At 40.7% G+C, this 25,215-nt stretch overlaps 2 protein-coding genes across 9 annotated transcripts in view; one reads left to right on the top strand and one right to left on the bottom strand.

Annotated features, from left to right (window-relative positions):
* KDM1B (lysine demethylase 1B) overlaps positions 1–4,451 on the top strand; it is a 40,863-nt gene extending 36,412 nt beyond the window's left edge. For all 4 annotated transcript variants that reach the window (XM_075921178.2, XM_075921176.2, XM_075921177.2 and 1 more), the window contains exons 21-22: positions 803–955; positions 1,896–4,451. In XM_075921178.2, coding sequence (XP_075777293.1) covers positions 803–955; positions 1,896–1,979 — 237 coding nt within the window. In that variant the 3' untranslated portion in view covers positions 1,980–4,451. The remainder of the gene's footprint in view (positions 1–802; positions 956–1,895) is intronic.
* Positions 4,452–5,492: 1,041 nt separating this feature from the next.
* DEK (DEK proto-oncogene) overlaps positions 5,493–25,215 on the bottom strand; it is a 43,871-nt gene continuing 24,148 nt past the window's right edge. For 2 of the 5 annotated variants that reach the window (XM_075921191.2, XM_075921189.2), the window contains 5 exons: positions 16,634–16,822; positions 10,035–10,170; positions 9,376–9,530; positions 8,238–8,306; positions 5,493–7,034 (listed from right to left, as the gene is read on the bottom strand). In XM_075921191.2, coding sequence (XP_075777306.1) covers positions 7,023–7,034; positions 8,238–8,306; positions 9,376–9,530; positions 10,035–10,170; positions 16,634–16,822 — 561 coding nt within the window. In that variant the 3' untranslated portion in view covers positions 5,493–7,022. Of the gene's footprint in view, positions 7,035–8,237; positions 8,307–9,375; positions 9,531–10,034; positions 10,171–14,132; positions 15,207–16,633; positions 16,823–25,215 lie in introns of those variants that run through there. The other 3 variants (XM_075921187.2, XM_075921188.2, XM_075921190.2) reach the window with 3 other exon arrangements.

The following is a 25,215-nucleotide window of genomic DNA, read 5'->3' as shown; positions in this document are numbered from 1 at the left end:
AGTTTACTATAGAAGACAAGATGCTCTATAAGTCTTTTCTAAGATGTATATTTACCCCATTATTGTAGAAATCTCAGCATTTCACAAAGTTGATCTTGAGGGCAGGTCTACACTTCCTGGTACTCCATCAATCGATCCCCGGGGGTCGACTTAGTGGATCTAATAACGACACAGGGGATAACAGGAGAGTCAATAGGAGAGTGTCTCGTGTCACCACCCATGCAGCAACTCAGTCTAAGGTATAGTGACTCCAGCTACTCTATTCACGTAGCTGGAGGTGTGTACCTTAGTTCAACATTGCTTCATTGTGTAGACCTGCCCTTAGTTTCTTGGTTGCAGAAATTCTTGTGCATAATAATGTTGACTCAGAGGTTATCACTGGTAAAATGATGCTTCTTGTACCTGTTCGATAGTCTGGGGAAAGAAGAGTTTGTTTCTTCTCCAGATATATGTATGCAGTCCTCATATTATGTAGACTCTCCGGTTTGCTAAATTCAAAGTTGTGCAAGTATAATCTAAATATTTCAAACATTAGGTCAAACATTTTAACATATAATTCTTCAGTGGATGTTCTTATAAACTCTGTTGGGAAGTAATGTGTTTCACACTAGGAAAAAATGTCCTGGAATCTAGGCAAATGTGCAAATCTTCTGCAAGTGTAAAAATATGAGGCTATTGTGTACACTAAACAGGAAACCTTTAATGTTGTACAGAAAACTAGAGGAAGCTATGCTAAGAGGAAAATTATTAAAAATGTGGTCTCTTCATTATCTTGCATAACTTATTTTCCTTGATCATTCAGGAAGTTCCAGACCCAGTAAAGTACTTTGTTACACGATGGAGCAAAGACCCTTGGATCCAGATGGCATATAGTTTTGTAAAGACAAGTGGTAGTGGTGAGGCTTATGATGTTATAGCTGAAGACATACAAGGAACAATTTTCTTTGCTGGCGAGGTAAATAGCTTATTTGTTATTCTAAAATTGGCTCAAGCATTTATAGTTTGTTTGCTGTAAAAAGATTAATAGTCTGGTTGAAGAAAAACTGAGTGGACAGGCATCTTGTAAATAGCCCCTTTTCCAATGCACCTCGATTCAAGCTACAGCACATTTTGCCTTGTTCTGACCTGGCCCTCCTCACTCCCAGCCTGGCCCTCCCTAGGGACCATGTGGAGAGCTAGGGCTGCCACATTGCGCCTCTGGCCCTCTTCTCTCTAGTGGCTGAGAGGAGAGCTGTAGCTGCTGTGGCCTCTGTCCTCCCTAGCAGCCTGAGAGGGGGTGAGATGGGGGCTGACGCTGCTCCAGTGCTCTCTGGTAGCCAGGGGAGGTGAGAGAGAGACCAGGGCTGGTGTGGCCTTGGCCCTGGCAGTCGGGGCTGCCTACCCCCCAAGAGAGGGGAATTGGTGAGCATAGCAAGCAGGGGGTAAAGCCCCCTAGTAAATCAGACATAATGCATGTGCATATTGTAAATTGAGACAGAATTGTATATAATTGCCCATTTCATCATTGCTCAGTAATGCAGCTGTAACACATGCCACTGGTACTATTGTGTATTGATATGAAAGTATGAACAATCTCTGATGTTCAAATTAGCAAAAATAATCTCTGTGCCAAGAGTCAAATTTCTTACTTTAATAGATGTGACAACTTTAAAAGTTTGTTTGCTAAATTCAACACTTTTATTAAAAGAAAAAAGCTTTTTGTTGGTTCATCTTTAACAAACTTTTTAAAATTTGAGCACACTGAATAGTTCGAAAATTCATACCTGCCTGAGAAAATATCTGTATAAAAACATACCCAATGCTCACACTACCCAGAACTTTATTTCTGGAGCAGAATTTTATTTGTGTTCTAATGTAGCTGTTTCAGAAACTATATAATTTTCATTTTGTTACAGGCCACAAACAGGCACTTCCCACAGACAGTTACAGGAGCCTACTTGAGTGGAGTTCGAGAAGCAAGCAAAATAGCAGCATTTTGAATATTGACATTTGTGTCTAGATATATTTTTAAATTATTTTTTGTGGGTAAAAATTTCTTCAAATTCCACTTTGCTATAACTTCCTGACATATGGTATCTGAAGATAGAATATTCACTTTTTTCCTAATGTCCTTTTCCCAACGAAAATATTAATAACGTGTTAGTACTGACATTGGTCTTGCTACTGTGGCACATGCAGATCTAACAAAGCCTGTTGTGAGAGACCTTTTTCTATATGGTCCAGCTCACATTATGGTAGTAAATCACCTGCATTCAAGTTCAGAACAAGAGCAATTAATTGCTATATGGTATTAAAGCATGGAGGATTATTTAATGGTGGGGCTCCTAAATTCATTTTGTTCTCAGGTTGATCATGTTCAGAGTAGCACTTGATAATAAACAATCCAAACCATGGAATGACAATAAAGATGCTTGTGAGAGAGAACAAAATCTCCCCACCCTATTCCCCAATAACTTCTGATACTTTCAAGTGTACTTACTACCACTAGTCAGGCTTTTGCATCTCAACTGGTGTCCTTTAAAATAAAACTGCTGGAACAGTTTATAGTGCAATCTAAGGGTTATTGAAGCTAAAAGATTTATAAAAGGAAAAAAGCTTTCAGGCTACAGGAAAAAGTCTCAAATGTTCTCTGTGCTGCATATTCAAAGTTGTACGTAGAGGAATGATCATTATGGTAAGAATAAGTTTAGGCTCTCATCATGTAAGTAGAAGAAGTATTATGGGTTTAGATGCTTTTCCTCTGAAAAGTAAACTTTCAAATTCATTTGAGCTGAGTAGGTGAATCACATGTATAAATGAGAGCTTAACTGGGGATAAAGGAGTAAGTTATTAGTGGCTCATTCAGCTTTTGCATTTAAAATAAGTGAAAATGAATGAGGTAAAATCTGTGCTTTTTATGAAGGGCTGAAATAAGGTGGCTTGCACTTTTTTTATTTGAAGGTATTATTATTAAAAATGACTTGGGAATAATTCAGGAAGGGATAAGCAGATTCCTAAAGTTTTTCCCTGAGGGAAAGACAGCAAGTAACACACAGCAGAAATACCTGCCTTAACATCCTACAGAACAGGGTAAATGGAAACTTAAATAATTTTTTAAAAAATATAACTTTTTCCTACCTGTGATGTTACTGCAGCGTTCCCGAGAGATTCTGGAAGGAAAATGAGCACTTATTCTTCTTAGTCTCAAGCATGCACTCTGTTTAGAATGCTGAGTGAATGACAAAGCAAGCCTTCTTGAGTTAGTGTTTAACTCCAAAAGGCTACCTTTAGAAAAGAAGCCTGCTGAAGAAAAGCAGTTTTTTACTCTCCAATATCTAATTTGTTTTTTAGGGTAGATGTTGATGTTCAGATATGTTTAATTTTATTTAATCTTTAAGATACCAAGTTGAAGATATGTAATTAGATCTTTCAACTAAATATTCTGCTTTTAAAAAAAATTGAAATGAGGATGTGACTGAAAAGTGTAAGCATTTCTAACTTTTTGCTCTAAAGAATGCTAATATTTACCGTTTGAAAGATTTCATATATACAAAATTGCAACTGTCTTAAAGGTTATATAGAGAAAGGTTGAAATCCTTTGCTATACAAGAAATGGTAATCAAGGTTTAGATTTTGCTTATGGTAAATCACTGCTGTTTTGATAATTCCATCTTTTGTAGACTAATTTTTAATGGATGTGAGATTTCAATGGGAATTGAAGAGTGTCCATGGTAGGTGAAAGCAAAAAGCATTCCTTCCCTTTGCCCTGTACTAGATAAGACAGCTGCTTTTCTGTTAACTTTGCTAAAAGACAGAGTTAAAGGAGTCATCAGAACAGGCCTTGGTTAAAGTTCCAGTAGGTTTATAAGAGCATAGAAACAGCCAAGATCCTAACTTTTTGGTTAATCCTTAGTGTCTTAGACCCCAATTCAGCAGTCTATCCCTCTTTTAGCAAAGCATCTCTGTACATGCTGAACTTGAAGCATGGGCCCAAGTCCTGTTGACTTTGCATTGGAATTTATTTATTCCTAACAGTGGGCATGTACTTAAATGCTTTGCTGACTTCAGCCTTATTAAAAAGGCAAGAATGATGGATAATAGCAGAACACGATGGTAAATTTTAAATCTTAGTTTGTAAAATATTTAAGTTATTACTATGGTAATCAGGTATTTAAACTGTATTATGCCATACTTCTGTTGTGAAAAAAGCATAAAAGGAGCATTCCATTTTGTTCATAACTTAAAGGTAAGAGCCTCAGAATTGGCCTGGCACTGATTGGTCCCCAAGAATTTCAACACTTAAGCATGCCTGCTTTTCTAAACTTGTGTACAGTTTTTCCTGTAAATAAACAACTGGAGAATGGCTTTAAGTAAATTTGTTTAAAATATTACCAAAATGTCTGAAGGCAGAGCATGATCTGTTACTTCAACTCTTTTTGTGGCAGCAGAATAAAAATGGAGTGTCCACTGGATGTTGTGCATTGTTTTTGAAACTTATGCTAAGCATGTACTGAGCAACGTGACTAAGACACCATGCACTTTAAGATTCTACCTCTAGATATTAGTATAGTTGCTGTTCTATAACTGGCTCTGAATGGCAATTGCTGATCTTATAATCTGTTCAGTAATGGATCAAACATCTTTCAAAGACTCAAAGCATTTCAAACTGACAGTTTATTTCCTCACTGAGAAATGACTCTGGTAGAAAGAAGGGATGACACTCTACTTAAACTTTAAGACTGAGGAACAGCAAGGATTTTTTGGTTGGGGGGGAGGGGAAGAGAGGGTCATAAGGAAAGTTGACCGCTCCTTTAAGGGCAGCCGTTTTGAATTATGTTCTCTGCAAGATACTGGTGTGCCATGGAACAGTTTAAGAAACACTGCTCTACACAAACCGCACCACTAGTTGAGAATTAGGGATGTTAAGAAGCAGGTGAGTGGGTAACCATGTAACCACTGAAAATTTCCTGCAGAACCTGTGTGCAAAAGGAGCTGGCTCCAGCACACACCAGCTGCCACCCTGTGCTGCAGGCTCTGATGCAGAGCAGCTGCCTGCTCCCCAAGAGCAGGGTAGGAGCCTGTGTGTAACTGTTCACAGGTTCTTATTACATCCTTATTGAGCACTAGTAGAGTTGTTAGATCATAGTGATAATGCTTATGAACCATCTGCGCTACAGCTTTAGTGTTTTTCTAAGTGAAGATGTGGATAAGCATTTGAGAAGAAATTCAGTAACTTCTGTCCTGTCCACCTCATTCAAATAAGGTGGTGACTTGGCCGTGAGTGTTAACAGACTTTAGAAGTACAATAGGTTATTTGTATATTATACTACCCAAGGACAAAACAAGGTTCAGTGATAAGTAACTTACTGCTTTACCAGGATTTAAGTAGTTGGAATGCCTTTGTTAAAACATGGTAAGTAAGGTTGTTCAAAGCAACTGTGCAAAGATAATTTTTTCTAGTCATAACCTGATGGTAGGGCTTGATGGTACAGATCACACCTCTAAAGCCATGAAACCTTTTTTCAGAGTTTAATAGTGTCCTTCAGATGATTAAGTACACATATCTGTAGTTTTACTATACAAATAAGAAAATCAAAATTGCTTTTAAGTTTTTCTGAAAGACATTTATTGAGTACAAAAACATTCAGCCTTTTAAAAAAGTATTACATGCAAGGAAATTACAAAAAAGTAAAGATTAATTAACACCCTGATTGGCTGAACATTTTCAAAATTTAAGTTATCCAGCTCCTAATCTTGCAAATATAGACTAATAAAATTTTTAAAATGCTTTGCTCTTGATCAATACTGGAGTCATTACAGGATTTGTTTTTCATAGCATTGGTAGCGACACTTTGGCCTCTGTTTGTTAGTACTTTATATACATTATTTCTATAATAGCACAAAGGTATGTGGATGGGCACAAAACCATGAAAACTTCTAATTTGAATCAAAAGCAGTGGCTTACTTTTAGGCTCAGATTTAGGAAAGCATTCCTATTCAGAATACTACTTAATCATTAGCTTAAGTACTGTCCTGCTTGTGCTCCTAGATCTGGAGTGTGCTTTTCTGTTAAGCCTGCCAGGAGTTCATCGCTTTAGGCACCCACTTCTCAAAATTTTGTCCATAGTCCAACAACAAAATAATCATTATCAAGTCCGTTTTATTCCCTATAGCCTTCACTTTATTAATATTGTTCTAGGTCAAGCCCTTAGAACAACTGCAGCTGTAGCTTTTTATATAAAATTAAACACTGAAGAGCTTAAGTATAAAACTACAGGTGAATCTTTCTTACACAAGGCAAGATTGGACAACAGTAAAGTTTCAACTTTTGTATAAACTTTATAGAGCGTCCCATTTTTCATCTGAGCATCACTGCTGAACACTGACATGTCTTAAGTCCTATGATAACTAGATTTAAAAATCTGATTTGCACAACAGAAATCTGCAGTAACTTCATACAGTCTTTAAAAGTACAAAAATAATATCTGCCAATTAAGTACCATGTTTTCATGGCTCTCAGTGTATACACATGCAAGACAATGTAGATTAAATATTCTGAATTTATAACATGTAAATCAGAATATCAAGAACACTACCAAGACTGATTTTCAGAATGTATTCAAAATATTTATATAACCCAACACTGTAATATTGCAGACAATCTCTGCATGTGTATATATGTGCAAACACTTAGACAACTTATCATACTTGATTTTTTTTAAAAAGTTATGCAAGGTATTAAAGCACATTAAAAGCTATGATGGTCTTAATGAATCTACTACAAAGGCATTCAAAATATACAAAACTATAAAAAGGGAACATTTATTGCCATGCAAACAACAAAAAAAACCTCAGGTCAACTAAAACCTGCATCAAATGCAATTATTAAAAAAGTACACAAAGCAATTTACATTGATACTAAGTCAGCAGAATCAGTTCTGACTAAACATATACCACAAACATTCTTTTTGCTGGTGTCTATCAGATCTTCAAATCCATGGGAACACAAGTCAGCAGTCTTCATTTCCTTCAGTCAAATTAGTTCATGAAATTAACTGAAATGAGATAGTTTATCCTGTTAGTCAATTCCACACCAGTCTAAAACATTAGATAAAGATGGTTCAAGAACAGGCTCAAAAATCCTAGTTAAAGAATTGTACTCTCCTCAACCATCTCATGTACATGGAAGTGCCATCTACTGTTAGGATATTTCATTGTGTTTTTAGCAGGCGTACATGATACTTGAGATGCATGCATTATTTAGATTCGTCCGTAATCTGGATTAGAAGGTTTGAAATAAAAGAGAAATTCTTACAATTTTTCTGCCTTACAAGCACAAGGGGATCAATACTTAATCTCATTTTTATTTTAGGGAAAAACAAAATGAAAGCCCATCAAACTATTCTTAAGCGTTACTAGGTATAGACCAGATCACAAGCTTTACCTTGAGGCTGTGTCTACATTGGCGCGATCTTGCGCCAAAGAGGCCGCTTTCACACAAAAACATGCTTGCCTGTCTACACTGGCAAGGAGTTCTTGCACAAGAACACAGGTTCTAATGTGTGAAATTAGTGCTTCTTGCACAAGAACTATGATGCTCCCACTCAGGAATAAGCCCTCTTGTGCAACTGTTCTTGCGCAAGAGGCCAGTGTAGACAGGCAACATGAATTTCTTGCGCAAGAAAGCCCGATGGTTAAAATGGCCATCGGAACTTTCTTGCGCAAGAGAGCATCTACACTGGCACGGACGCTCTTGTGCAAAAGCACATGCCAGTGTAGACACTCTCTTGCGCAAATACTTTAATGCAAGAACTCTTGCGTTAAAGAGTATTTGCACAAGATCATGCCAATGTAGACGTAGCATAAGGGTGGCATATTGCTGTAGAAGCTAGAGAAAAAAGCAAGGCTGACTTCCTGAATTACAGTTTCCTTCTGGTTTCCCCATCTGCTATGAAGAAGGGGCATGGTATCTAAATCAGCTGCAGTGTACTCTCTTCCCACAGTGAAGCTTGTGTTCCTGAAGAAATTATTGAACTCACATGTGAGTGGAGTTCAATTTGACCAATGGAAAATAACTGACTGCACTAGCTTCTGGATGAAGAGCAAAGTCAAGATCCAGCTCCTGAATTAAGGTTGTCCTGAAAAATATTTAGTCACTTCCATACTAAGAATCCAGCTATTTGAAAATACTAGATAGCACTCCAAGCTGACAGATGTTTTAAAAAAATACCATTAGCTTTTTTCAGGTAAGTTTTTACCTCTTTAACTGTCTTTTTGATGAAATCTTTCCTTTCAGACAAGTCATAACTGGGATAACTTTCATATACCTAAAACCAAGCAATACAAAAGAGCTAGTGTGAGTGAGGAGTCTTAATATGTTCTAAAAATAAAAGTAACTTCATGATTTCAGTGCAGAAGAGATGAAGTTGTGTGATCCAAATGTAAGTTATACAATGTAATTTGACGTGCCAAACCTCTTAGTTCCTTTCCTTTTGCCTAAATTCAGTTTTTGAAGGTATGCAGCAATTATTTTTAATCAATAGGGGTTACAGTTTTCATATTAACATGTAGGTGACCAGCAACTCAGGCTGTTTTCCAGTGGGTATGCTGTATCCTTTAGACCAGTGGTTTTAAACCTTCTCTCATTTGTGGACTTTTAAGAAATTTTGAGTAGAGATGTGGACCCCTATTGTCTGTGTATATATAGCTGAAATCTGTTCAGTGAGTTTTCAGTCTATCTTTCACAGACCACAGGTTGAGAACCACTGATCTAGACTGTCAGCTGCACTTATCAGTATGAAAGAAACTAAATGAACAAAGACCAGGTTCACAGTAAATACAGTTTTGTCTCTTTAAATCAATGAGTGCTGAATAGTACTACTGTTTTACCATCATCAGTAGTCAAATGGTGGAAAGAAGAAAAAAAAATCACTAAACTGACAAATAATGGATTTTTCAACTTGCTTGCAATTCTGAGAAACTGAAAAGTTTTGAGTTTCAGATCCATCTGAAAAGAAAATGTTGGGCAAGTCAAGAAATACGTTGATTAATTTTGTCGTTTTTCAGGCATTTTGATAAAAAGCAAAAGAACTAAATTCACAAATAGCCAGGGTAGGTGCATGGAGCAGGGAAGGAAAGAGGCATCCTCTGTTAACCTTTAGCACATTGAATTTTTTCTTGCAAATTTTATATCCAAACGCTGACAAGATTCACTGCAGCCTTGTTCAAAATCTAAGCCTGAAGTAATACAGCTTTAGACATTCACATATTTCATTGAGTGCAATAGTGTATGAAATATTTATATTTTCATAGAATAAGAGTTTCAAATAACTTACAAAACAATGAGGAATATCAAAGTTAGTTCTTTAAACAAAGCTGTAAAATCTTTATACATACCTCTTTGCAAATCTGTTTCATTGTGACTTCCTCTAAATTTGCATTGGCCAATAACTTCTTGACAGTTTCTTTAATATCTTCATCTGTAGGTGGTTTCTTCAACTTCTTAATTAAAGGTTCATCATCTGAACTATCCTCAGACTCACTTTCTAAATCTGGAAGATTTATTTTATTAGAATTCACATGTTTGACATCTCCCTGCTAACTTCTTTCCTCCAGAAAGAAGACTGAACAGCTATCTCCTACAGAACACCATATGCTGCCACTGTCCTACATTATTCCTTGACAGTCTGACAGATCATATTTTGCTGATTTAGTTTTAAACATTTGATATTTTATCAACAATCCAGTGTTAGTTTCTGCCCTAACCAATTCAGCTTCTCTCTTCACTCAAACAGAAGAGTATGGCTGAAGATCAGGTCATAAGGTTCCATTAAATCACTCTACAGGCCCTGGCCCTGTTAATGTTCTTGCCAAGATCCCCTTCCACCCCACAGAAAGGGTCTCTTGTCCTGATATTTCAAATATATATTAGCAGAAATCACAAGTTTATTTTGCATCAGAGGAGGAGTAAAAAGTGTGCAATGTTTTGCTGCACAGTTAACCTTAGATTCACCATCAGATTAAGTAACACAATGAAAAAAAAATAAAACCATTACCTTTTTTGGAACTGTTCTGATTCTTCTTTGTAGTGCTGCTATCTGCTTTCTTGACATTAGCACTCTTCACAGCTTTCTTGTTTTTAGAAGGCATCTTTTGCTTCGGTTTTTCTTTTTTAGCTGCTTTCTTAGGCTGCTAAGGGGAAAGAATGGATTGAATCCGGACTTCCAGAATAACAGCTCTCACTCCCCATCAATATGCTACATGGGTGTTTGCTGTGACATATTTCTAATTATTATTATTATATTCAGATTTGAACTATGGAAATTTATAGCTCTGTACCATAGCTGACGGGTGTAAAGAAAATGTATAGATACTATGAAGTTAAAAGCTGAATTCTTCAAAATTAATTTTAATTTTGCATAGACTAGTGCTCAAACCAAGACACATTCTTGACTGTTTTAACAAACAGCTGAATCTTTTTCTAGGTCACATGGCTGATTTTTCTAAGTATCTCCATTCATAATTACATCTGATGCTCTTGGAGACCATTTTTTTACTCTGGAGGCAGGTGTCGTCATAGGCCTGGTTGAAGTACGATTCTATTCTGAAAGGGACTACAACAGCAGGGGGTTCAATGCTTCTTGTAACCTATATTTATCCATGATGCAAGATGCATTTTCTAACCACCAATCCTACTAACACATCCAGGACTCAGTGTACTTGGAATTCATGATAGCTACTTTATTCATGTTCACAGCATCACTAGTAATAAAGCTTCTGCCAGCAAAGTTTCAACTCCCCATATTTCCACAACCCCACTGAAGACTGAATGCGTCTAATTTGACATATAGAATATTTAATCCGTGACTAATCACAAGAAGGAAAGAATCCTCGTTAAATGCACTTAGAGAATATACTGAGACACTGGAATTAAAGATGGCACTTTTAATAACTTTAGGGTAGCATTACACTTAAGTGTCCCATCAATGAATATTCCAAAGCAGAGTCTAATTTTCCCTGTAATTAGTGACTACCCTTTAAAACAAAGCCAAAGTATGTATAGTTTCTCTAGTGTGCCAAAAATAAGCAGGTGTTAAACCTACAAAGTGATCCACCACTAACAGAATGCCAACTCTTATCGCTTCCACAAAGTTATATTTACTTCCTTTTACTTTGTCATAGTATGTAAATCATAGCCTGACGGTTAAGTCAGAGGTATCAATAAAAACTGTTATTCTCCTTCTCATGACTGTTTTTCAAGAGGCTGTTCTCATGTCCATTCCTATCAGGTATCTGCATGCGTACGTGCATGGTGTCCTTAAGATTTTCCCATAGCAGCATCCATAGGGTCTGACTGGGCGGCACCCCCTCCCCGGAATAGAGCTCCGCTGACCCCCCACCCTTTCTCTCCAGCTACTCCGACAGAGGAGAAAAGAGTGGATAATGGAATGGACAGGAACACCACTTCTCAAAGAACAAAGTAAGGCTGCATGGCCTCCAAATATATACGGGGGAATTTTAATGTAGTTCATTTCTACATTAAACAAATGCATACAACTGGCTCTGTAATAATGCATTAAAAATGGACAAATTACAACATGTCCAACAAAATCAATGGAATGAATACAAGATACATGATACACAAACTAGACAGCTTTATTTACATGAGTTAAACATGTATTTAAGTCTATAGGATCAGAGTCTGTTTAACTGCCATTCCTAAAAACTTCCTCTGAAAGTTACTGAGACATACATGGAAACAAACAAACAAACACTGTTTAGCCTCAAAAGACATTGCTAACATAAGTTGGTAATTTCTCAAGTCAAAAGTTAAGTATATGCTGAAGTCCTGTAAATTGTAATTAGTAAATTATGCAACACAACTTGATGTGAAAAACCCCCAACTAGATTTTGACTTGTATTACCAGTAACCTAGGTTCCCGCTAAACTGCATGGTCATGTGGATACACAGCTGCCTATTAAGCCTTGCAAGGGGATCAGGACTGCCATGGACAGGGGTGATATGCACCTTCCCTGACTCCCACCCTATCTAGCCCAGACCTGCCCCAGCTGCAGGGGACTGACCACCCCCCTCCCTCCCCCCCCCCCCCGCCTGGCCCACTGAAGCAAAACGAGAGGCATCTTTCACCTGGCCCCAAGCTGCTGCAGTAAGAGAGCAGCCTGTACCTTCAGCCTCCTGCATCCAATCTCTTCGCCCCACCCTGCCACACATTGTCCATATGCACAACGACTTGTCATGTGCACTGACATGGAAGTAATGTGACCTCCGTATTGGTGCACATAATAAAAGCATTACAAAGAGACCTAAAAAAAGTGACAGGGAACACTGCCATTAGCTACTTTCATTTACACCTGTGCAACCCATTAAACTTAGTGAGCAGATTAAAACCCAGCTCACTGCTTTAACGATGTTGGCGGTGCAATGGCAACAGATGCACTGAGAACTTTGACACTATAGTCAGCAGGAAATAAACACACATCCTTAAGTAATCGCTACTTCTAGCTAAAATGCTTTGGTTTAAGTGTTTGGCTAAAAAAGCAAGGTTAGAAGTTTAAATGGTACGTCTGCCTTATAACATTTGGCAAATATTCTTTCCTCAGAATCCAGAGAGTTTTCTAGAAATTGTCTCTAAATCCTGATTATTCTAAGGAACCATCTTTTTGGAAGCTCAATCAACACAAGCATGCAGGTGTCAACATCTTTCCCAATTACTTCACACCTAGCACTCCAACAATTCTGCTCAGAGAGCAGAACAGCCTAATTAAATGAGGGCTACTTAGCTAGTTTTTATGGTGCTGTTGCAGAAGGGCTGTGTGTTTGCTTTTTGCTGTGTGCTTTTAAAAACCATATTGGCAGTTCTTTCCTACCTTTTACCATTTGCCACAACTGAGCTAAAGAGCCATCCAGTGTACAGTTGCCAATATGCTTTTGTTCCAAGCAGGTTCATCGTTTCAATTTATTTTCAGTAACTTCGCACAGTCTATAGACATTCATCTATAGATAGCTAGAGGTCAGACTATTAACTTACATTCACCCTGAAGGTCAAATATTCACAGTTTGGTAAACACTGGTCTGAATCTTGGTGAGTGAGTTTACTTGGGTCTAGCCTACATTAGGAAATACTATGAGCATAATGTCAATGAACAATATGAAAAGCAGCCTGTTGGAAAGGTGGATTACCTACACCAACAGGAGAACCCTCCTGTCAGCATAAGTAATGTCTAAATTAAGGGGGTGCAGCTGCAACATATTAAGTGTGGATAAGCTCTTGGTTTGCTGGAACTTCTCCTTTAAGTCCCTCAAACAGGAGAGTTGCCCATATAGGACAGAAGAGGTAGAATCTTTTAAGAGCAGGGTAATTTTCCCATAATCTAATCAAGATTCCTTAGAGGGACTATAATTTTAGACAACTTCAGGGGAGGAAGGGAAGGTGTCTGTAAATACTCCTAAAGGAAATGTTTTTTAAGTTTATCCTAAGGAATGTTAGCCATCTAAAAGTTTTCAGGTTTTGCCTGATTGCTTGAAGGAAGAGAGGGCTTAACTCCTACCTCTTGAAGAAAGGCAAAAAATGGAGGTGAGTGGGGCTTACCTATCTTTTATAGGCAGCTGAGCTCTTGGGAAAAGGATTTCCAAAGAAGACTCCTGCCACAAAGAGCCAGATTCCTCTCCTCACAGCAGAAAGACTGTACCAGTGAAGAGATGAACAAAATATAAAATTAGCTTTTAGTACTTTGGCCCTCTTTCAATTCACCAGCTGTGAGTGCCACTACAAAAAAAATGGCAAGATAAAAATTAGTGTGGGTCCAATCTTGTTTTATGGAGAATGGTGATGTAGTATCATTTGCAATTTTATGACATTTTCATTTAAGTTTTATGAGTCTGCCTTTCCAACAAAGTGTTTGCATGATTAGCTACCTTCCATAGCTCAGACCATTCATATATGGAGCCTACCACACTTGTAAGTCATAAGTTTGGTCCTGCTTTGGGTAGGGGGTTGGACTTGACCTCCTGAGGTCTTTTCCAGCCCAGGTCATAGAATCATAGAATCCTAGGGCTGGAAAAGACCTCAGGAGGTCAAGTCCAACCCCCTACCCAAAGCAGGACCAACCCTAACTACATCATCCCAGTCAGGGCTTTATCAAGCCAGGACTTAAAAACCTCTAGGGATAGAGATTTCACCACCTCCGTAGGTAACCTAGTCCAGTGCTTCACCACCTTCCTAGTAACATAGTTTTTCCTAATATCTAACCTAGACCTCTCCCACTGTAACTTGAGATCATTGCTCCTTGTTCTGCCATCTGTCACTACTGAGAACAGTCTCTCTCCATCTTCTTTGGAACCTCTCTTCAGGAAGTTGAAGGCTGCTATCAAATTCCCCCTTGCTCTTCTCTTCTGCAGACTAAATAAGCCCAAATCCCTCAGCCTCTCCTTGCGGGTCATGTGCTCCAGCCCCCTAATTTTGATTTCCCTCTGCTGGGCCCTCTCCAATGCATCAACATCACTTCTATAGTGCGGGGCCCAGAACGGGACACAATACTCCAAATGGGGCCTCACCAGTGCTGAATAAAGGGGAATAACAACTTTTCTATCTGCTGGAAATGCTCCTCCTAATTCACCCTAATATGCCATTCACCTTCTTGGTTACAAGGGCACACTGTTGACTCGTATCCAGTTTCTCATCCACTGTAATCCCCAGGTCCTTTTCTGCTGAATTGCTGCTTAGCCACTTTGTCCTTAGCCTGTAATAGTGCTTGGAATTCTTCCATCCCAAGTGCAGGTCTCTGCATTTAATCTTGTTGAACCTCATCAGACTTCTTTTGGCCCAATCCTCCAATTTGTCTAGGTCATTCTGGACCCTATCACTACCCTCCCAGATATTTACCTCTCCCCTAGCTTAGTGTCATCCGCAAACTTGCTGAGGGTGCAATTCATCCCCTAATCCAGATAATTAAAGATGTTGAACAAAACCAGCCCTAGGTCAGTAGTAGCTAAAGTTTTATCACTACCTGCAGTTCAGTGGCTTATCTGGAATGTCACTCTCAGTCCTGTAATTAATGAATATCACAAAACCCACAGCTATAGTTGCCAGTGATAAAATAGTCAAGATCTCAAAGGATACAAAGCCTGAAATCACTTCACTGGGATACTGGAAGGTTGAGTCAATGTGAAGATGCCAGTATTGCCACTTCCATATTTTGTATCTTTTCTAAGAAGAGGTGGAAGAAAGAGATGAGGGGAGGCTCAAGCTATGAACGTACAAGGTAAAATACCTAGTGCTTGATGAAAAAATTAGTTTATTGAAAAATGATAGTAGAAAATTGACTTGTGGTGGGGGGGGAGAAATCACCTTCTGAAGTTTGAAGAAAACACTTTAACTTTGCTTAGTTTTGTACAAATAATTATTGGGAGGACCACTTATAGAACTACACAAGAATCTGGGAACTGACGTCTCAACATCAATTCTGGATGACTCCTACAATGCTTAGTTCATCTGTAGCTCACTCAGCAGTAATCCCCAGCTAAAAAGCATTTCACAAAAAAAATGTCACCAGAAGATAAGAAAAGCTACGCTTAAATTTCTGCCCTTGGCTACACTGCTTATTAGATAGACTTCTAGGATCCTCAGATTTCTGTTTCTTCAACCCTGAAAATCTGAGTTCGTGGATCACGTCATATTTCTGGCACTGGAAGTAGTCAGGCATTCCTGATACAGGCAGTCCCCGGGTTACGTACAAGATAGGGACTGTAGGTTTGTTCTTAAGTTGAATCTGTATGTAAGTCGGAACTGGCGTCAGCCGCTGCTGAAACTGATCAGTTTCAACAGCGGCTGAATCTGTATGCCAGTTCTGACTTACATACAGATTCAGCTTAAGAAACCCAGGCGTCCCCAAGTCAGCTGCTGCTGAAACTGATCAGCGGCTGATTCCAGGAAGCCCGGGGCAGAGCAACTCTGCCTCAGGCTTCCTGTAGTCAGCCCCTGGTCAGTTTCAGCAGCGGCTGACTTGGGGACGCCTGGGGCAGAGCAGCTGGGGTGCTGCCGGGTTGGTACAGTAGCGCCGAGGAGCGGCGCTGCGGGACCAACCCGGCAGCGCCCCAGCTGCTCTACCGCAGGCGTAGGCAAGAAAAGCCTGGTCTGCTGGGGGGGGGGGGAGAAAAGGAGGGGCACTAGCTGCACCCCCCTCCCCCATCAGACCAGGGAGACGCCTCCACGGCTTTGCTCTGCGTCTCCCTGGTCTGCTGGGGGGGGGGCTCCCCCCCCCAGCAGACCAGGGAGACGTGGAGCAGCTTTTCTCGCCCCGGAGGACGGGGGCGGCAGGACTGCAGCGCATCTGGGCGTCCCGCCACTCCAGTCCTCCGGGGCGAGAAAAGCCCCGTTCGTAACTGCGGATCCGACATAAGTCGGATCCGCGTAACTCGGGGACTGCCTGTATGTAGGATCTAATGAACTGTTGGTCTCAAGCACTCCAGATGTGAAGCAATCCTTTCAATTAACTATAGCTTACTTTCCACCTTTAAAAACAAACACCTCCCCCAAAACACCAGAACTATAGTGAAACCAGTAAGGTAACCAGTTAGTTAAAAACGAAGCAAAAAAACCCTCATTTATGCTGAAAAGGAAGTTGTTATATTTACCTCCTCTTCACTCTCTTTGTCTTCTTCAGATGATTCCTCCTTCCCTCTCTTTTCATCCTCCTCCTCACTACTAGATTCATCCGACAAAATCTCAGGACATTTGGTGCGCTTTACTTTTCGTGCAGTTCCTGTGCTACTGCGTTCTTTTTTGCCGCCTTTGCTGGGTGTTTTTTTGGACTTTGGCAATGGCTGTTTAAGATGAAGATATGGGTTAAAAAATAAAATTACAATTTTTTAAATTTCAATTTCAGTCAAATGAATTAAGAATACAGGCAGTCCCCGGGTTACGTACAAGATAGGGACTGTAGGTTTGTTCTTAAGTTGAATTTGTACGTAAGTCGGAACTGGCGTCCAGATTCAGCCGCTGCTGAAACTGACCAGCGGCTGACTACAGGAAGCCCGAGGCTGCCCCGGGCTTCCTGGAATCAGCCGCTGATCAGTTTCAACAGCAGCTGAATCTGGACACCTGGGACAGAGCAGCTGGGGCGCTGCCGGGTAGGTCCCCGCAGCGCCGCACCTCGGCCCTGCGGGGACCAACCCGGCAGCACCCCAGCTGCTCTACCCCAGGTGTCCCCAAGTCAGCTGCTGCTGAAACTGATCAATGGCTGATTCCAGGAAGCCCAGGGCAGAGCAACTTTGCCTCGGGCTTCCTGTAGTCAGCCGCTGGTCAGTTTCAGCAGCGGCTGACTTAGGGACGCCCGGGGCAGAGCAGCTGGGGTGCTGCCGGGTTGGTCCAGTAGCGCCGAGGAGCGACGCTGCGGGACCAACCGGCAGCGCCCCAGCTGCTCTGCCCCAGGCATCCGCGAGAAAAGTCTGGTCTGCTGGGGGGGGGAGGGGGGGGCGCACTAGCTGCGCCCCCTTCCCCCCCAGCAGACCAGGGAGACGCGGAGCAGCTTCTCTCACCCTGGAGGACGTGGGCGGTGGGACCGCGGCGCATCTGGGCGGTCCCGCCACCTGCATCCTCCGGGGCGAGAAAAGCCCCGTTCGTAAGTACGGATCCGACATAAGTCGGATCCGCGTAACCCGGGGACTGCCTGTAAACAAGGCTGGAACCACCACTGACCCATAAAACTTAAAATAAGTGCTTCTGACAACTATCATATGCCTGTTACTAGGGACCATTATTTTTAAAGTGAACAGTTTACATTATTTAAAAAAGTTCAAGAGATGGTTTATTTAAGTTCATGACACATCCACAATTAGGTCGTAATGAAACATGATTACATTAAAATTCTACCACATACTTGTCAAGGTCTGTAGTTTGGGGGGAACCAGATAGACAATGAGTTTTTAATTGTGTCTATTCTCCCCCCCCCCCCAAGTTAAATTCATTGTGGATTAACATCTGCCCTCCAATCACTTCAACCCATTGTCTCAAATACTGATTCAACTCAGAAGCGTATAGATCTAGAAAACTGAGCATCATAAGTATTGCTCCCTTATTTAGTGTAGTAAGATGAAGGCCTGAAACAAAAGCCCATGTAGCACAGGCCTGGTTTGAGGCTGGAGGTCTAGCTAACAATGGACAGAACTTGACTAACAAAGCAAAGCTAAGCTGGGAGCAAGAGGCAGGTCCCTACTTACAGAACTTGGCTTGCACAGAGCTGAGTGTGTAAATCACTAATTGGTAATAGGCCCAGGTGTAAAACAGTAATTGGTACTGGGCATAGGTTGAAAGCACATTCCAAAAGGATAAGAATACCAGCTCACTAAAAAAGACCTTCGTACCCACACTCCCCATAGCTTCAGGAAAGGATCTAAAATGACAGCATGATGGACAGAGAAGTTCTAATCAAACCACAGGGTGCAGGGTGATGGCTGGTATCTCAATAGCAACAGAGGGTGATAACCTAACAAGTCAGAGGGTGGCAACCTGACACATCAGGAGTGATGTGTATCTGTATATAAAGTGGTGTCTTGGGGAGGGTGGGGTGGTGGTGACAGTCTTTGTCCAGCCAAGGGGGCAGTGGGACCTCTCACTGATTGAACCCTGTAACAATGGACTCAGCTCATATGCATAGTGGTTCAGTTAGAATCTAACAACAACTATTACTGTACTTTGCTTAACAATAAACCTGGCCAGGTGCCTTCAATCTTCATCTCATTTGTGGTCTTTGGGGGCTGTCTTGGAGTCTGCTGTGTTGACTAATTATGCAAGTCAACACAGAACACACGTTTAAGCACACATGCATGCAGCCTTCTGATTATCATCACTGAGGGAACAGACAACTTGTCAGGAGACCACAACAGTAAATCTTAGCATACTACATGGGCATTCTTGATTCTTTCAGAACCTCCACCCCAACTCAAATGTTGAGATAGTAGTAGCCTAATTTTTTTTTTTGCTAATCATATTAAAAATGAGTGATATTGGATACTGTGTAATTGAACAACCATGTAACCGCATCAATTATCAGCTGTTGCACAACTAGTTGATAGGCCCTGGGGATGGGGATGGCAGCCAGTATGTTCCAGGCCTCTCTCAGGGAGTTCCCCTGCCACCCCACTCTACTGTCCCTGTATCAGCATAGGCCCACCATGGACAAAGGCTGCTCCGTGGCAGCTTCCCCTCCCCTCCCCTCACGCTGCCACCTCTGCTACAGGCAGCAGAGGGGAGGGGCAGAAGCAGGCGTCAATGCTTGGGAGTAGCCAGCTTTTAAGCTGGCTCCCCCCAACCACCAGCTCCTGCCGCTTACCCGCCCCCCCGGGGAGACAGTAAAGTTGGGAGGGGGTGTGGGGAGAAGCAGCTCCACTTGAAAGCTGGCTTCCCACATGTACCAGCTCCCGCCTGCCCTCTCCCCTGCACTGTTGACTGTATCATGGGGGGAAGCTATGGGAAGCCAACTTAAAAGCTGGTTCCTCAGTGGCACCAGCTCCTGCCTCCCTTGCTGCCTGACACACAGGCAGCAAGGGGGAAGGGAAGCGTATGTAGTCAACAGGAATTAACCAATAAGCCCATGCTTATCAGTTAAACATGTAGTCAACAACACACTGACATCCCTATTAAAAACGTTATGTATTTTTCTTGATAGAGATTATCTAGAACAATGGCTCATTCTGGAGGTGGGAAAGACATATAGTATCAATCCTATAGCCTAGAATGGTGTTACTATAAGTACAGCAGATCTGCACTTAATTTATTACAGTGAATTTCCAGCTGATTGAGATGCAAATCAAAGTACTAGTTATAATCTATTTCTATTTGAGATTAAAAACTGCTTCTCCCTTTGAGTCACAAAAACAACAGAACCCTATATGCATTCTGATGACAATATTTAGCTATGACACGAAGTACATTTCCCAGATTTGAAGAGTTCTGTGTAAGCTCAAACTCTTCTCTCACACTAACAGAAGTTGGTCTAATAAAAAGTATTACCTCACCTCCCCCTCCTTTAAGTGCCCACACAAGCATTCTTAAAAAACAGATCATTTTCAGTAAATGGTCTCCTAACTCTGCAATTCTCAGAGTTTGGTCAGCATTTAACAGCTTTCAGAGCATTGTGTTTTTTAGACAGAACTTTGCCTGATGGGTTTAGATAAACAATTATATTCTGTAATAATAGATTGCTGTTGCTGCCTAATGCAAGTAGTTCTAGAGCTTTGGTTTGGTGAAACTACTTTGATGGATGTTGCTGTAAGTTATTATAAGTCGGATCCGCGTAACTCGGGGACTGCCTGTATTTGTTTCTATTTTTACAACAGGCTATATAACAGGACGTAGCCATGGGTGGGCTAACAGCATCTAGGCCCAGCTCTGGCCTCAGCACTTGCCTCATTCTGCCTAGTACTCAGCTGAAGAGTGGGGTCAACAGCTCCCCCAGCGGCCCTTCTCCCGGCCCCAACTGGGGTTAAGGACAGAGATATGGGACCTTGCCCACAGACAAACCCCCCTGCTTCAGTGCAGGCAAGCCCTGTGGTCCAGCACTGCTTCCTGGAAGCACAGATGGAGGGGGTCTCAACCAGAGTGCACACCACTCCTGCAAGGCCAGTGGAGAGGGTGGGGGAGCCAATCTCAATCACTCCTCTCCCAACCACCTCCCTGTCATTGCCTACTCACCCAAAGTTGGGGCCCACCCAAGTGTCCCATATCCTTAAACCACTGCATGAAAAGCACACGTCAGTACAAACAATACAACAAATTGTATATACTGCTCTATATTCAACCGGGGGGAGGATGGAAAGGGGGTTGTCGTGATTTATTTTATAATTAATTGGTTAAAAAATCCCCATAATACTGTGCTGTGATACCTGCATTTTTACATCTGATTTTGTATGCATGTAGTTTTTAAGTGAAGTGAAACTTGGGGTAAGAAAGACAAATCAGGCTCTTGAAAGGGACACAGTCTGGAAAGGTTGAGAGCCACTGATCTAGACTGCACAATCCCATGCAAATGGTAATAAATGTTGACTATACAAGTAGTTCCTCAAGTTGGACAAATCTTCAGATGCATATTTTACCTGTACATATTGCTTCACTCCCCAGCAAACAGAAGCAAAGTTAATTTAATTCTTCAGCCATATAGGAGGCCCCCGACTTGTAAACGCCCGAATTCCAACCCCCTGCACTTACAGAAATGGTTGTGAGAAAGGGGCCGAAAACCCCCTACTTATGTCCTTGGCCTGCATTTACGATGGCGCACAGCGCCTATTGTAAATGAGGGTTCGAATTAAGACGCCCCCCTCTCCTGACTTGCAATGCTTCCCCAGGAACAAATCGCGTCACAAATCAGGGGCCTCCTATAATTCTACAAAAGCTAACTTTCAGTTATTGTTGAATTTTTGTTCTCACTCTTAAGATTAACACCAGTCATCACAATGGCTGATAAATGACTTGGTTTGTGCTACTGTATTAACAGGTCATTATGTCTGTAGAAAGAGGTCAACAGAAGGAAAGTTTTGATTCCCATTAATATGAAGGCCTCTCAAGTTCAGCATTGAGAGACAAAGTACACAGTACATGTTTAGTCATGTCTGCTTCATTTTGGATTAACACAGGTCTTTTAAAACTAACACCATGATTATTAGGAAGAAGAGTGCCATATATTCTTCTTATATAACATCTCTCCTTTGTTAACTTTTAATTAGGGTTGTCAACTGTAGTTAATTCACATGATTATCTCAAAATTAATCATGATTAATTGCAATTTGAATTGCACTGTTCAATATAGAATACAAAGCATATAGTACTCTTTATAGTATTAATATTTGCACTGTAAATAACATTAGTATTTTTCAATTCACCTCATGAGTACCACAGTGCAATCTCTGTCATGAAAGCATAACTTACAGAATGTAGATGGGGGCGAGAGGAGGGATTTACGTAACTGCACCCCCCCCCCCCCCAGTAAAATTTTAAAGCCTACAAGTCCACTCAGTCCTACTTCTTGTTCAGCCAATTTCTAAGAGAAACAAGTTTGTTTGCATTTATGGGAGATATAAGTCAGCAGCATTACCTGAAAGTGAGAAGATATTAGTATGGCACTTTTTTGCAGCAGACATTACTAAGTATTTACATGCCAGATACACTAAACATCATGCTTTGACCACCATTCTAGAAGAACCCTTCCAGTCTGATGTCTGTGATGACCCAACATGTTATTCTTAAAATAAACACATTCACAGCAGATTTGACAAAATGCGAAGAAGGTACCAATGTGAGATTTCTCAAAATAGCTACAGCACTCAAGCTAAGATTTAAGAATCTGAAATGCTGTCCAAAATGAGAGAAATGACGTGTGGCGCATGCTTACAGAAGTCTAAAAAGAACAAACGCTTCATGTAGAAACTACAGAACACAAGCCACCAAAAAGGAAAAATCAACCGTCTGCTGGTGACATCTGACAGATGATGAAAATGAACATGCGCTGGTCTGCACTACTGTACTTTGGATTCTCATCAAGCAGAATCCATCATGGACGCATGTCTTACGGAATGGTGGTTAAAGCATGAAAGGACATATATAACATCTAGCACAAATATTATTTTTCAGATGTTAGCTACAACAGTGCCACATTAATTCCTGTTTTCACTTTCAGGTTGACACTGTAAACAAGAAGCAGGTAACATTATCTCCCGTAAATGTAAACTAACTTATCTAACCAATTGGCTAAACATGAAATAAAACTGAGTGGACTTGCAGGCTATAAAATTTTACATTGCATTCAACAATAAAAGTGGGGTTTTTAAATGTAATTCTATATTTGTAAGTTCAACTCTCATGATAAAGATATCGCATGACAGTACTTGCATTAAATTAACTGAAAAATACTATTTACACAGTGCAAATATTTCTAATTAAAAATGGTGACTTTTCATGTAATGTTTCGGTTAACATTTTGTGGTGTATTACAGCACATGCTTCTTTAAAGTTGAGCAATGCTCCTTATAATGTCATTTGGTTGCCTGCTTTGTCCACTACTACAGGATTTTCTGGAAAAGCTGTCTGTCCTTGTGTGGGTTTGGAACCAGGGTGGGCTGGCAGCTCCCCATCAGCTTCCTTAAGTTCCCTGAAAGTTATGCTGCAGCTGCCCCCCTACTGCTGTACTGCCCTGCTCTCTGCCATGGAATTCTTGCTTGCTGTGGGGAGGGGAGAAGGAAAGGACAGAAGGAGAGGGGTGCGGATTTCATGATGTCTCACTTCCATTGAACCCATTCTCTCTACCCCATCTCTACAAAGTAGAATATCACAGCTACAGAGTTTTCTGTATGAACTTCCTGTTCTACTTACAAGGGCGCACTGGAAGTGGCGCTAGCATACTTAAAAGGGGCAATGCATGCCTCTGTCTCTCTCAAATGCACATAGTGAGTGTGTGTCCGTTTGTCTAGGTCTCGCACACATCCCTTGGCATTGTGCAGCCATTTATGCACCGTCTGGAGGAGAAAGTGGCACACTCCAGCAGGGTAGTGTATGTTCATCATCATGTTCAATTTCTGCAGTGAAGGTGTTCGCAGACACTGCTGTGCATCTATTATATTTCCGCGCTCCTGCTTCAGTCCATGCTGCCTTGTAGAGTGGTAAGCTACAACAGCAGCAATGTGTTAACCCTTGAGGGCTCAGCCAAGTGCTAGTTCAGGGGTGGCTAACCCATTAAAAAAAGAGAGCCTAAACAACGGCGGAAAAAATGCAAAGAGCTGCACCAGAATTGTTGAGCAAAAAAGGAAGAGCTCCCCACCAGCCAGAGTTGTTGAGGAGAGGAGACGAGGAGAAAAAAAAAAAAAAAAAAAAAAAGGACACTGCCCCTTTAAAAACCATGGGTTAGGCTTTTTGGCCACACATCAGGCTCCCATAACTATCTTGCCACGCTGCATGGCTCCCCTGCACCTGGTGAGCACAGGGAGCCAGGGGCTGTGTAAGGGCACATGGGGCAGCTTCGCTTTCAGGCATGAAGAGCTTCATGTGACTCACGAGCTGCAGGTTGGCCACCCCTATGCTAGTTCATCTTTTAGTAGCAAGACATTCCCTGGGAAATATTCCACCCTTTAACTCCCATGCGCTCAATCAATCTTCACAATCACCATTGTTATGTACAGTATTAAACCGTTTAAAATTGCTACAAACATACGGTATATATTTACACTGTCTTTTGTCACCTAAAAAAAATATTCCCTGAACCTTATCCCACATTTACATTAATTCTTACAGGGAAATTGAATTTGCTTAAAATAATTGCTTAAAGTAGCATTTTTCAGGAACATAACTACAACCTTTATTCAGGAACTCATCGCTAGAGTTCCCTATTACAGCACTTTGAATTGTGTTGTAATTGAAATTTATATTTTTGAAAATATGGAAGACATCCAAAATATTTATATAAATGCTATTCTATTATTTAGCAATGTGATTAATAGTGATTAATTTTTAATAGCTTGACAGCACTACTTGTAATCTCTTAGCATGGCTCTAAGTGAAAAACAACTTTGCAAATGGCACTGGTAGATTCTATATTTCTTTTAAAAGCCTTCAGTGTAATTGCACAAGAGTAACTCAAAACAGATTTTTATTATTATTACTGGTGATGATGTACGAGAAGGAAAAAAACCTGACTGACTTGTAAGTCTAGAAGGTATTAGAAGATGAGCAAATAAAACCTAGTTTACAACGAAGAGTGGGAAAACACTGAAACAAAAACAGTAACTCCACTAGGAGGATAATCTTCAAGGGGAGAACAGCACTTCAGTCAGTTAACAGAACTATCTGGTTTGCTTCCCAAACAAAAAAGCAGTGCATATTTTTAGTATATATACACAGCTACATTCTTTATTCACTTTTATGTGTGACTTCACAATTGTAGCAATTATGTTAAAAGGAATTCTGATAAGCAATGACAGCCGTTGACCATTACTGCATTGCTCTTAGGTTAAAAAAAAAAAATAGGTAGAATAGCAGGAGCCTAAATAAGGTAATTATTTGTTCAGCTGGTTTGAGTGCATTGTTACACCCTCAAGATCCAATAAAGCAATGGCTCTCAAGCTTCTGCTAACTCCCTTTGTTCTGTGATGAACAAAGTTGATACAATTGACACCCTTTTTCTGTCCATACTCATTCTCCTCTATTCCTCACCTCTTTTTTTGGTTTATATTTC

The sequence above is a fragment of the Pelodiscus sinensis genome, chromosome 2 (genome assembly GCF_052426305.1).
Source record: "Pelodiscus sinensis isolate ZL-2025 chromosome 2, ASM5242630v1, whole genome shotgun sequence".
Taxonomy (NCBI): Eukaryota; Metazoa; Chordata; order Testudines; family Trionychidae; genus Pelodiscus; species Pelodiscus sinensis.
This window is presented reverse-complemented; position numbering and strand designations above follow the sequence as displayed.